Source organism: Diabrotica undecimpunctata, chromosome 3, assembly GCF_040954645.1.
Source record: "Diabrotica undecimpunctata isolate CICGRU chromosome 3, icDiaUnde3, whole genome shotgun sequence".
NCBI classification, from domain to species: domain Eukaryota; kingdom Metazoa; phylum Arthropoda; class Insecta; order Coleoptera; family Chrysomelidae; genus Diabrotica; species Diabrotica undecimpunctata.
In genome coordinates, this window is record NC_092805.1 from 170,546,283 (window position 1) to 170,560,480 (window position 14,198).

Below are 14,198 nucleotides of genomic sequence, written 5' to 3' on the forward strand. Positions count from 1 at the left end.
TATTTTGACTGTCAATTCAAAAAAAACATTAAAAACTTTTCACATATTTAAATATAAAATACAAAAAACCAAAAATAGCCGCATAAAGACAAATGACTAATGCTTAAAGTTACAAATTTATTAACCCAATTAGCAAGATTGTAATGCAAATTTAAAAATATAAATAGATATATGTAGCTATAGATACATAAATAGTATATAATAGTTAATATTTTAATATGAAAATATCTTGAAAATTTTAAATTATACTTTCATTCTAAGAGTTGATCTATTTAATGAATAATTCATCACATAGAGTATTCGGGTTAGATTCTCAATAGCTGCTGTACTCAGAATAGTAATAGAAATGGAAACATACACACCGTTTCTTGATCAAATTACACATCATCATCATATAACGGGGGTCCTACGGCGATTGCCGCTTCCCGCATTTCAGCCTCCATCTTTTCCTATCTCTCCAATCTCCCTCTTCTAAGCCTCTAGATTGCATTGTTTTTGTAATTTCTCTTCTCCAGGAATTTGGTGGTCTTCCCCTTTTCCTTCTTTCTGGCGGAACATACATTAAGGCTTTCTTTGGCCACCGCTCCTCCTCCATTCTCATCACGTGACCATACCATTGTAATTGCCTTCCTTGTATTCTATCTGAAAGAGTATCTCTAATTCCTGTACGGTTTCGTATTTCCTCATTCCTGATTCTTTCCATTCTCGATAGTCGACATGACCTTCTAAGATAATCCATTTCCACAACGTCTACTTTATCTCGTTCATTCTTTGTCATCGTCCAACATTCAGCACCATATGTGGTAATTGGTTCTACAATTGCTCTGTATACGCGAAGTTTGGTATGCATCTTTATTTTATTAGACCACAGTAATGAATTCAGTATTCGGATGCATTTTTTCCCTTGGGTTATTCGGTTTTGTACATCTATCTTAACTCTGCCATCTGCTGATATGATGCTTCCTAGATATTTATACTGGTTGCAGCCTTTTATAACTGCGTTTTCAAGCCTCAGATCTGTGGTATTTCCTCCAATTTTTAAATATTCTGTTTTGCCTATGTTTACAGTAAGCCCCCATTTGGCATATTCCTCAAATAATTTTCGATTCATATAATTTATATCTTCCTCATCGGTTGCAACCACCACCTGATCATCTGCAAATAACAATGTATACAGAGTTTCTTGTCCCACTTCGATGCCCATAAATCTACATTTATTTCTCCAATTCCTCAATGCTTCTTGGACGTATATTTTAAAGAGTGTCGGTGACAAACAGCATCCTTGCTTTGGGCCTTTAGTGACTTTAAATTCATTTGAGGTTCTGGTTCCAATTTTTACACAACTAACTGCATTTTCGTACAATTTATATATCGCTCGGATATACGTCGAATCCAATCCGGACCTTTCGAGGACCTCAAACATTTTCTTTAACGGGACACTATCATATGCTTTATCAAGGTCTATAAATACCAAATGGGTCTCTCTACTTCTTTCGACACGCTTTTCGATTATTTGTCGTAGGATAAATATATTATCAAGGCCGGATCTCCCGGTACGAAAGCCGCTTTGTTCTTCAATATCTTGTATCTGTCTTTCAACCCTCTTCTTTAATATTCTGCCGTACAACTGGCCCACAGAGCTCGTCACACTAATACCTCTATAATTGGAACAGTCTCTTTTATTCCCTCTCTTATATATGGAGCTTATATATGATTTATTCCAATCTTTAGGAATTTCCTGGTCTCCACACATACATTTATTGAAAAGGTCTACTATTTAAGGTTTCCGTCAATTCAGATAATGTTATTATAGGGATTTCCTGTCTTTCGTCTCTGTTGTCTATTAATTCCCTTATCTTTTCCCATCTGTACTCTACTCTATCCTCTTTCAGCAGTTTCGTATAATATTCTTCCCATTCATTTAACTTTATGAGAGAAATGTTGTCTTCACTTTTCTCATTTTTCCTAAACTGCTTTAATGTTTTCCAAGCTTGTGCCACTTTTGTTCATCAAATTACACAATAAACATTATTAATAAAAAATATTACAAACAAAAATTCAAACAGTGAAATGAAAATGATGAGTTACAAATAATGTGATAATACTATCTTAAGTATCCTCTCTTCTTATGGAGTATTACGATTTTTCTGAGTTTCTAAATTAGTATTATGGTATAACTAATCAACCTAATATCATCACGATATCATATCAATGTCAGCTGGGATCCACCGTAGAAATTAAAAGCCGTATAGAACAATCCCGAGCTACTTTTATAGAAATGAGGAGAGTACTTTGCAGCCAAGATGTTAGTATTGATCTTCGCGTTCGAATGACTTATTGCTACCTTTCCAGTGTGACATACTGCATGGAGTGGAATCGTGAACTCTAAGTGAAGCGATGCTTAAACGCTTGCAAACCTTTGAGATGTGGTTATACAGACGACTAATACGAGTAAGCTGGGTCTATCTATACTGCGGATACTCGGAAACTATGACACATAAGATATTAGAGTGGAGGCGATGGATAGTAGAAAGGAACAGAAAGAGCGAAACGAGTGAATTTTGTTACGGTGAGAGAAATGATTGAGATAATGATTCAAAATGAGCAGGTTAGACCGGTGTACACAACTATATCCGTGCAGTAATCAAGAAGAAAGCAGAGAAAGAAAGACATCTGGACCAACGGCAAGAGTAAGAGGGAAAGACGCTGTAAGTTGAGGAAATACGTTTTGATAAGAGGTAAAAAGTGAGTCAGACTGTATAAGTTAAACTATGTGAGCCATACTGTGAGGACGGAGGAAATGTCCGGCTGGGAGTAATGCTGTATTAAGGAGCACTAAGATTATTCCACGTGCTACGTGGAACGGGGTTCCTCTCAAAAACAAACAGCCAGTTTTTGGGAAACTCCATTTTCCTGTGAGTTATAACCAGAGGAAGAGGAAAATATTCATAGATATTTGGACTGCCCGTACCAGATGTCTCTGCCTATTAAACCTTTTAGAAAAACCGAAATTATTGACGCAATACTAATAAAAGAAAAAGCTCCTAGTTATGAGCTTATTACTGGATTCGTCTTATGTCAATTACCACAAAATTCGGTCCTCTTATTATCACAAATCTACAACGCAGTATTAAGATTAGGATATTTTTCTTCTTAATGGAATGTGGCTCAAGTTATTTTAATCCATAAAATAGGCAAAACTTTAGAATCCGTAACTTTATATAGACCCATTAGTTTATTACCAATTCTTGCTAAAAATCTTGAGAAACTAATAATAAAGAAATTAAGTTCTTTTCTACAGGTATTCTTCGGTCATGTTAACTTCTTTGTTTGAATGATCAAATTTGAATATTATTCAAACAGGGCAGATTGCAAATCTTACTTGGAAAATAAAAAAAACGTTTTTGAGACCAAAAAAGGGAAACAGGGAAAAGGGACAGGGAAGCCTCCTGACAATCTGTGAATAATACAGACAGTGCTTCGAAAGTTGATGTTCGACCTTTTCGCTTCCGGATCGTTGTATGACAGAGGAGGGTCTGGTTTAGCAGGTAGGCGTTTGGAGTGAGCTCGGCGACGAGAGGCCTAAAGTACCTCTTTAAAGTACCACGAGTACTATAGCCGGGGGCTACGAAGAATGAATCCTGCAATAAAGTCAGTCAGCCGGCGTCCTGGACTGAGATGTCTTTTGAAGATTTCAGACCACCCCTCTATAAATACGAAACAAAAAGGTATACGACTGTCAGGCACTAAAAGGAATCCAGGGTCAAGATAAAAAATGTCGATATCACAAGAAAAATTTCAAACTCAAATGGAGCTTCTCTGGCTACACTGCCAGATAAAAAGACCTACGTTGGAACGCTACAATGCAATATCTACCTTATAAAGGTAGACGAACAAAAGGAAGACCATAGATAAGATGGGAAAATGACATAAAAATAATAGCCGAAACAAATTTGAAGTATGTTCCTCAGGATAGAGTTACATGGAAAGAGTTGGGAGAAACCTATGTAAAAAAATTAACGATACAAGAAGAAGATCATCACCAATAATAAAAAAGTTTAGTGTAACTGTTTATCAACAGGTACTTTTTGCCTATAAAGAATAATGGAAATTTCGTCGTCAATACCATCCGATATTTCCTTTAATAAAATATACTTCTCTTTACCATTCGGGACTTAAATTTATTAAATACTTATAGAAAACAAACTTTTGTGATTGATTATTGCAGATTATCGAATTAACAGCTACGTCATCGATATAAGTTTTGTTTTTCTTTAATTACTACGATTTATACGATTTGTTTGTTTCAAACACAATATAACAACTTGTTGTCTAGATCGATTTCGTACTTATTCTAATAAAAAAGTTGTTTTTATTTTGCTAGTTATCAGTAGCACTATTAATTGCTAATAAAATAAAACGTGTTTACATATGTTAGTATAAACAAATTGATACCTATGCGGTTGTTTAAATAAAACTATCTAATATGTTTATTGTAAACAAGTAAACAAGACAGGTATATAATTTGTCTAGTGCTGTTTGTGTGATGTCTCAATATTTTTAATATATTGCAGGATATAAACCTCGAATGGTAAAATAAATTCTTCATAATTGATCCAGCATTGCAACATGTTTTCATAAAAGTCCAAGATACCAGGGCCGCTAGACGTTACGTATTTTCTTACAAATAAAATGTATATTAACGTAGTATTAGTAGGTACATATGCTGCTAGCTTGGGCCGACCGGTAATTCATAGGTACCAGATGCTAAAGGTATGTAAAAACAGTAATAACGTTTTTTATAATTTCTTAGTGCTTATTTTTAATCCTATATATATCTTATATCCTATATCCTATATAATCGTATTATTCAAAAAGGGCAATAAGAAACAACCAGAAAACTACCTAAGGTGTGAGTTGCGACCTAAAGTCCGTTTTGAGACTACGACTCCGGACCAGTAACCCTTGTTGGGAGTTTACATTGCAAGTGAATCTACTTAAAATTTTAAAATTCTACATAATTGTCAGTAACCATGTAATCTAATTAAATACCATTTGAAGGGTATATACCTAGTATATATATCTAGTAACAGCACTGAATATGGAATATTTAATCCGAAAACGGTCTGTGATTTAGCCCGTAAAGATTCTTTTTAAATAAATATACCTTTTATAAAGGATTTTTTAGTTTATAATTTGTCACTTGCTCCGAGGGATATTTCTAAAAAGTGTATTTATTTTGTTGTTTGAAAACTATTTCATTACTAGTGTCACTATCAGCTAACATTTATTTATATTTTTCTCCAAATAAATATTAAACAGGACAAGCGAGAACATTCAACCCGGAAGATCGCCTATCATCTTTCTGTCTGCCTTACTAAAAATTTGAATTGTTGCAGTATTGTTATCTGTTGAGTCTATAAATTATCTTGTGTTTTTTTAGTAGTTAAGAAATTTGGTTATTTGAGGATTATCGAAAACTTAATGTGTGCTATAAAATATGAATATTTACATATTAAGATTTATATTAACAAATCATAAAACCAAATAAGATCAGTGTCGCAAAAAAAACGTTCAAGCGAATACTGATAGATAATGACAAACACAGATGACCCCAGATGTATAACTATAAATGGCAGTGAGATAGAACAAATCCAGGAATATATCTACCTAGGCCAAATCCTGAGACTTGACAAAGAGAACCAAAGTGCGGAAATTACTAGAAAAGCAAGACTAGCATGGGCAGGATTTGGAAAACTTAGTTGGATACTTAAGAACCGCAAAATACCCCAATACTTGAGGAGCAAAGTGTTCAACCAATGCATCCATCCTATCATGACATATGGATGTCAAACCTGGACCCTCACCAAGGCAAACATGAATAAACTAGCCACAACAGAAAGAACAATGGAAAGGGCAATGTTAGGTATACGACTGTCAGATAAAAAGAGGAACGACTGGGTAAGATCCAAAACAAAAGTCGAGGACATAGCAACAAAAATTGCCAAACTTAAATGGAGCTTCGCGGGCCACACTGCTAGACAAAAAGACCAACGTTGGAATACTACAATACAACATTGGAGACCTTACGAAAGTAAACGACCAAGAGGAAGACCACAGATGAGATGGTTTGATGATATTAAAAGAATAGCCGGAACAAATTGGAAATATGTTGCTCAGGATAGAGACCGATGGAAGGAGTTGGGAGAGGCCTATGTCCAAACATGGACGACAGAAGTTTAAGAAGAAGAAGAAGATGCAAATAAGGTTTCTATACTTAGCGCATACATAGAGCATTTAGACAATGTCATAGTTACCTTAGAGTAAATAAAACCTGGCCGATTCAAGCTGTATTCGAATATTTTGACAGCGTACATATATGCTTAGATGATATAACATTTTTACATATATTTTAAACATAAACTTACAAGCCTCTGGAATTTTGACGAAAATAACAGGCACACACTCATCTTCGTCTTCGTCTTCGATTTTCTTTTTTCCTTTTTTAAACCCGAACATCTTTTGTTAAATTAAAACTAAAATGATTATAAGACTTCACACCCCGCACGTTTAATGTCGTACTAGTTTTGGTAATTTTATCTTTCTACATTTCGATTGTATGCTAATTCATATACTTGCATATAAAACTAAAGTGAGAAAGGTGTTTTGTGAACAGTATAACACTATGATGACATGCAAAAATTTCATAAGGCAATAAAATACTAAATAGTTTTAAATTTTTTAGATATTGTTCTTTTTTAGAAAATTATCTGCCATTTTATTAAGGGGCAAAAGGGAAGTAGTGTGAAGTTTACATTTGTTTCCTGATTACTCCAAAATCTCCATATAATATTTTATATTACTACTTTATATAAAAAGACAAAAGCTTCTAAAAACATATTTTACCATGAGACAAAACCACCCCCTGTCAGTATATCCATATCCACACTCAGACCCCCACAAGTTCTTTATAAGGTACCATCGGTCTTTCAAATAAAATCACTATCCGTACTTCTGCGACATCTACATGGGCTTGTAATCTTACATCTTTCAACAGTGATCCATTTAGATTTCTATGAAGTAGAGACCCAGAACGCAATCCTTTCAAAATATAATTCATTCGTCCCAATTTGGTAGAATTTTATATATCAATGCCTTCAAGAGCGAATAAGGAGTTGAATGTGCTGTGTCTTCGACGACAACGATAATTGCTTTGGGTCAACTAGATACTAAGTTCAGATTTTACTCTGCAGTATTATATGTAATTATATGACACTTCCTCTCTTAACGTCTCAGGGACAGCAACCCCAGTTTAAGAGTCTAAAGTTGCCATTAAGTGAATTCTGTTTAGAACTTTAACATCCAACAATATTTTGAGCATCAATGTACCTAATTTAAAACTAATTCAACAAGATTTAAAGGGTTTTTATCCACATATTTAGTGGCTTCACACATGTATATTCAGTAAAAGCACTGACGAAGGAATAGTTATTCCGAAAACGTACTGTGATGTAGCCCGAAAGAGTTCTTTTAAATAAATAAAAAAATAAATAGATAAAAATTTATATAAACATTTTTTTAATTAAACTTTTTATAAATAAAAAAGACCAAAGAAATATGGATTAAGGAACAATGTAAACAAATGGAAAATTATGACGTAGAATATGACAGTTTCATAATGTAAAAAGAAAGATCAATTAGACAGCGGATTAGTATACTTAAGAAAAGAGATGGAAAAAATCATCATCAACTTAAAAAACAAAAAATGTTAAGAAATTAGAGCCAGAATATAAACAAATACGGAAAACAGATAACGGGAATCCAGAAGAAACGATAAATCGGTGTACCTACTTAAGGACAGATATGTATAAAACACAAAAAGGTTATAGGACTATACAGAATATACATTGAAGGAAGTGTAACATTCCAAATTAAGGAAAAAATAAAGTCATTGTTGAAAAAATTAGAACCCATGACAACTCTAGCAACTAAAGAAGTCCAATTATCTTCTTATTTAAAAAACACGTAACATCGATCCTATTGCTATTATTTCTTCACTCGTACTACCAGAAAAGATTAAAAACACTGTCGATTTTCCTTATATGTAGAGAAGTAAATGAACAGGTAGTAGTTTGTTGATTGCTGTTAGAATCTTTGCCAACGTTCATTATACCTGTAAGAGTATGACGCACGAGATAGGTGAATTGAATTTATATTATTTTTATATGTAATTTACCACGGGCCAAAATCATTACACCTAAAAACGAGAACAACTTATATCGAAGAATAAGAGAAAAAAAAATGTCCGTGTTTATTTGTAAATAATAAATGTACTATTACTATTGTTCGCAGAGATACACTGAAATTAGATCTTCCTATGTATCTTCAATAACAGGTTTTCAGTCAATGCATGTCGCCACGTAAGGTGCAGAAACCATAATCCTGACAAAAAGCACAATTAATAAAATATGAACAACAAAATATACATCTCTGTATCTGTAGAGTAGGGAGGGCGAGTTAAGTTCCACAGTACTTATGCCACAATTGACCCACTGTGCATTCTTCCAGGGAGCTGCTGTCTTTAGCTCATTGTCCATCGTGTCATTTCTAGGAAAGTGGCAAGTCACCAGGGGACATCACCCTTTTGTAGGCAGCTGTGGGCCAGGACTCACCGAACGCGTACTCTCGTATTAACGATAACTCCGGGCATTCACATAGGATATGATTTACAGTTTCATCTTCTTGTTTACACTTGCTACATAGGGGTGTGTCTACTAGCCCCAGTGTGTGGAGGTGTTTGCTTGGTTGACAATGACCAGTTAAAAAACCAACTGTCAAGCGTAGGTTTTTCCTGGTCATTCCCAAGTACTTCTTTGATGCTGACTTTTCAAGGTTACTTAGTGTTACCTAGAAGTCTACATCCTTACCCTTCTTTCCATCTTTTCATGGTTTGTGTATGGGACTGACATTTGACAATTTCCGCGATTGTTGTAGTTGACCAACCAAAAACATCCCCAGGTCCTAAATGTCTTAGGCCTGCCGCCTTCCTAGCCACTTAGTCAGCAATACGGTTGTCTTTATTCCTATTGTGTCCTTTAACCCACCTTAGGATGATGGGATTACCATCCGAAGCTTGAGATAGTGACTCGTGACAGTCCAATACTAATCCTGATATGACATGTGGTCTATTCAAGGTTAGTAGCGCTTGTCTGATGTCTGTGCAGATTATTATAGGTTTCTCGGCTATACCTTTTTGGGTTATCTCTTTTGCGGCTATAAGGATACCAGTTGCGCATCCTAAGCCTTCTTCCATTTTGGAGCCATCGGTGTATATGCAATACGCATTTGCCACGTTTGCCTCCCTATACTGTTTTCTTTCGATTTCGTAAGGTTTGTCAAAGACAAACTTTCGTTTTAACAGAAGACACCTTTAGAAATAGGTGGCATCCTTCAAGAAGATTGTCCGACGATTTAATACGTATACATAAAACCTGGAAGCAAAGTGCACAGGAAAGAGAAATATTCAAGGAAGGCTTACAGTCTAGCAGTGGGCCACTTTATATGCTAAATGATGATATACAGTCTATCCGCCAGATCTTTGTACAAGTATGATATTATTTACGACTTATTTTTTATATCACGAAAGTCAATGCACTTAAGCTGCCTGTCCATACACAATAGAATACCTCAAACAAATACAGTCATCGGACGATGGTTAGTGATTGATTCTCCTAGTAACAAATGTACAGTTTTGTTTTGATAGCGTTTGTAGTAAGTTTATAAAATATTTATGTGTGTCATTTAAATATTCATTATTTATAAAATATTTTTAAGGGTTTTTATTTTTAGACTATGCCTGGTAAACCATTGACTTCTCAAGCACAACATGTGGTTCTCAAACACAACAACATGGAAATAAGTGTAGGGCTTTTGGAGCCATTTTCATCTGTTTAACAGATAGCATATTGAAATACATATCTATCATTGAACAATTCTTTATTTAAGAGAGTAGCTGCTGCATTAAAAATATTATGCCTAACATTTTTTTTTCACAGTCAGGCAAAAGTAGACCTAGTTCGAAAAACAAGACCACCGATCAATCTGAGGAACCAAAAAATCAGTGCAGAAGTCAGTATACGACATGTACCAATATAGTAAGCACCAACTTCTTCAATCCAAGACAGAAAACAGTGGAGGCATATTGTCGAGTCTGCTTTATTGTCTGCTATTGCTGCTTTAAGAGCTAAGTTAATTCGTAAATATATGGAAAATCTTAATAGTCTTCATCCTAGAAACCTTGTTTTTTTTTGGACAAAACGTGGATTTATTCATGGGAAAATAAAACAATTTCCTGGCAAGACAACAGTGTTAAAAGTGTACATAAACCAGAAGGGTATGGGTAAGATGGCAAAAGTTTTATAATTGTTCACGCTGGTTCTTCGACAGGATTTGTTACTGAAGAGAGTTTACTATTTAGCTCAAAATCTAAATTACCTGATTATCGTGTGGAAATGAACAATGATAAATGTATAAGTAAACAATAACATAGTGTTCTTTTAGAAAAACAACCTTCCACTGGAAAAATATTCGAGATCAACTGATATGTGGTCCTCAAACTACTTTGTTGTTAAGTTCTTCATTAGATATAAAAAATATTTTCTGAGAAACAAACACTATAAAAAATACTAAGCAGTTACGTAAATAATATCCTTGGGAGTTTAATTTTTTACTTTTGGTGGAATAGCATACTATACTAAACGACTGCTTCAGAAATGTCTCGATACTTGTCATTATCCAAATTAATATTGAACCAACGACCTCGGCATACATAATTATTTTCGTTTCTCTTGTTTTTAAGATAAAAAATATCTCTAAGCGATTGGTACCTTCAAATTTTGCGACAGTACCAAAGTCTACCATTAATTATGCCTCTGGACAAGGAAATAATATTAATTATTATTGCTTGAATATTACTGGTAATATATTGATAATGATACTGGTTATTTTTAATAATAGTAGTAATGATGACATAATTTTAAAGAATTTACAAAAGGCGATATATGTGTATCGTTTAGAATTGAAAAATCATTTTTAGTCTATTTAAACGTTTAAAGAAAAAGTTTTAACCATTCTTATCAAAGCAGATTTTGTGTCGTAATCTAATAATAGAAGAAAGAAATATACTAGTAGAATTATCCAGTGAGCAAATCTATTAAACTGAGCCAATTCCGAAAGAATGGTTAATGTCTGAGTTCATTCTAATATCCAAAAAAAAACCTATACAATGAAAAGTGAAGAATATAATATATAACGATCAGCTTGATGAACCATATTTTAAAAGTCTTCTTGTGAGTGATACATGAATGTGTCTACAAAAACTAGACGATAGACTTACAGGAACCTAACTGGGATTTAGAAAAGGTTTTGGCACTTTAGAAAGGCATTATTTACTGTACAAACACTTATAGAATGGCGGCGAGATGTCAACTGTCACATATTATATTCGTATTTCTAGTTGACTTTGAGAAAAAAATAAATAAATAAAAATAACATTGCCACGGGGGGATTATTTTGTTCAGATCTTAATTGAAATATTTTAGTTTGAAATAAAACAAATTAAACTTAAAATTTTAACAAAAAAAATCAAAATATTAATTTCAACGATGGACAAACTATTGAGTCACACTTTTCTTAATATTTTTTATGTTAATATAAAAAATACTCAAAAATTCACAGTAAACAAGAAAACTCACAAAGGAAAAGTCTGGATAATCAACGGAGTTATGAAATCGTTAGAACAAAGAGAAAACTGAATAAAATATATAAAGAAACTTAAAATGGAACTTCAACATATAATTTTATTTATTATAGAAATAAATAAAATTTTAAATAAAAACACAAAAAGAACAAATTCAAGAACAAAAGCAATAAATAAAAGAAATATTATGTAACAATAATATCATCAGTGGTATCACAGCTCATTATGCACCACATCCTCCATTTACCCCTATCTCTGGCAACTTTTCTTCATGCTCTAACTCCATCAGATTTTAAATCGTCCTCTAAATTGTCTTGATACCTAAGTATCGGTTTTCCTCTGGCTGGTCGTCCCAACGGTCCTCTTCATACAAAAAATTCATACAAAAGCTTAAAAAAACTTGTATTCAAAATGTAATTTTATATTATGGAAAAGTAATAGGTACATATAGTTTTACTTTTACATTTTTAATCATTATCGCTATCTGATAATGGTTTGCCAAGTGGCTCAAAATTATCAAACAAAACTTTAAAATCAAGAGATTTTTCCTTGATATATGCTTCTACTTCTGGCACGTGGCAATTAATGAACCATTCTGTAAAAATAGCTATTGTTTCAAATCTTTGCCTTTTAAAGCACGTGGTGGAAGAGGTTTATTTATTAAGAGCGGTTTCAACATCCCATCTCCTGATGCATTGCTACAAAGTAATAATAGTACTCGATCTTTACTTTCTTCATGTCCACTTGCAGTTTTTTCATCCTTTTTAAGTACGGTTGCAGTTTTTTCATCCTTTTTAAGTACGGTTAGGCATTTTTTTCCAATACAGTCCCGTTTCATCAGCGTTAAATACTTGATCGGCACAATAGTCCCTATCATTACTGCTGCTTCATCTGCTGTAGCACTCTCTCCTGTAACCTTGATATTATGAAGTGCGTTTCTTTTTATAAAACTGGTTAGCCATCCTTTGCTAGCTGAAAATTCTTAACCAGCTTGGGAAGTGGAAGTTTGTAGCTCTGATAAAACTGAAGAGGTTTTTTCCTGGATTAAATAACCACTTACAGGAATTCTTCTTGGAATTAGTTCCTCAATCCAAATTGGGATGGCTCTTTCTGTTCTTTCTAATAATACATCTCTTGAGTAAGATGAAAATTTGGCGCTTAATTTTGTACCAGAAATTATAGATTTTCTTATAGCAACTTCATTTTTTTTAATTGCTCTTACAGTGGATTCGCCAAAATTAAAATGTTTTTCAACTGCCTAAACCTTCTCCTTTTCCTAAGCGATTTAAAATTGCAATTTTATTGTCTCTTTTGAAATTTATTGTCTTTGATGTTTTTGTTTCCCGTTGTGCCAAATAACTTAAATAAACAAAATTGACTTACGATATTGGGATGGCAAAGACAGCTTCTAATGAAAAATATAACTTTACGACACTCACTTTAAACGTTTCAATCCGAAAACCGTGCTGTTTATTAATTATAATCAGCAAAATTTTAAACGATTTATTATAAAACGAAGCAGTTATAAGTCTAGAAAAAAATGATTTTAAAACAATAACAACAGCAATGCGAAACTTGCAATGTTTATAATAGGGATATCATGTAACAAGGGAATCCCCGAATTTCAAACGCTCACTTTTCTGACATCTGGATGTGAATAGTTAAAATACAATAAAAGCAGTATCACAAGGAAAATTAAACTAATAAGAGATAACACTAGCTCCAGAAAAAATAACCAATAAATAAAGATACAGACATATTCCAAGTTAGTTCATATTAAAAAATCTATTAGATTTTAAAATACCTAAGATCAGTTTAAAAGATGGGTAGCAGAAACGTCCAAATGTTGAAATATATTTGTTAACAGTAAAGACATAAAAACTACGAAAAAGATTATACACTTTGTACTGCGTGAAGGGTCAAAATACATAAACTGAAGGTACAATATTAAATGCGAAACAAAATAGTTTTCTCAAATACAACACGAATTCGCAGGCTGCTATAAGATTGCTCAATATACAGATTTAAGATAAGGACATATGGAAAGAAGCTTTTAAAAGCTGTTAAAACTTTAAAATATTGGAAATAAGTTGGAAATAATGGCGTCCATCACAAATATATTGTTATCGCGAAATACAGTTACGCGTATAACAGAAGAAACTAATCAAAATCTTGAATAAAATCAGAATCTTTACATGAAACCATTAATAAATGCATTGTAATATTATTACAGTTTACCCATTCTACCGACTGTATCAGCACAGCCTGCACAGCCTTAGTTATGTGTTTTTATTAGAATGGTTTTCGTACCGAAACGATCCATCGTGTTATGGATGCTGCATTTAAAATAGTTTCCAGAAGATATAAAAGTTAGTCACGTCGTCAGTTTTGCGTTTTGTTGAAAGAATGTAGCGATGAGCACAGTGAACTGTTACTATAA

At 33.3% G+C, this 14,198-nt stretch overlaps 1 protein-coding gene and 1 long non-coding RNA gene across 3 annotated transcripts in view; one reads left to right on the forward strand and one right to left on the reverse strand.

The window, feature by feature from the left end:
* The window catches only part of LOC140437805 (alpha-tocopherol transfer protein-like), a 96,458-nt gene that overhangs the window by 78,822 nt on the left and 3,438 nt on the right, over positions 1-14,198 (reverse strand). Inside the window, exon 1 of one of the 2 annotated variants that reach the window (XM_072527554.1) lies at positions 6,429-6,574. The exons of the other annotated variant lie outside the window; for it this stretch is intronic. Coding sequence (XP_072383655.1) covers positions 6,429-6,519 — 91 coding nt within the window. The 5' untranslated portion in view covers positions 6,520-6,574. Of the gene's footprint in view, positions 1-6,428; positions 6,575-14,198 lie in introns of those variants that run through there. 2 annotated transcript variants of the gene reach the window in all.
* Positions 4,422-9,901, forward strand: LOC140437807 (uncharacterized). The gene is made up of 3 exons (XR_011950412.1): positions 4,422-4,516; positions 4,575-4,773; positions 9,850-9,901. It is a non-coding gene; the product is annotated as an uncharacterized lncRNA (long non-coding RNA).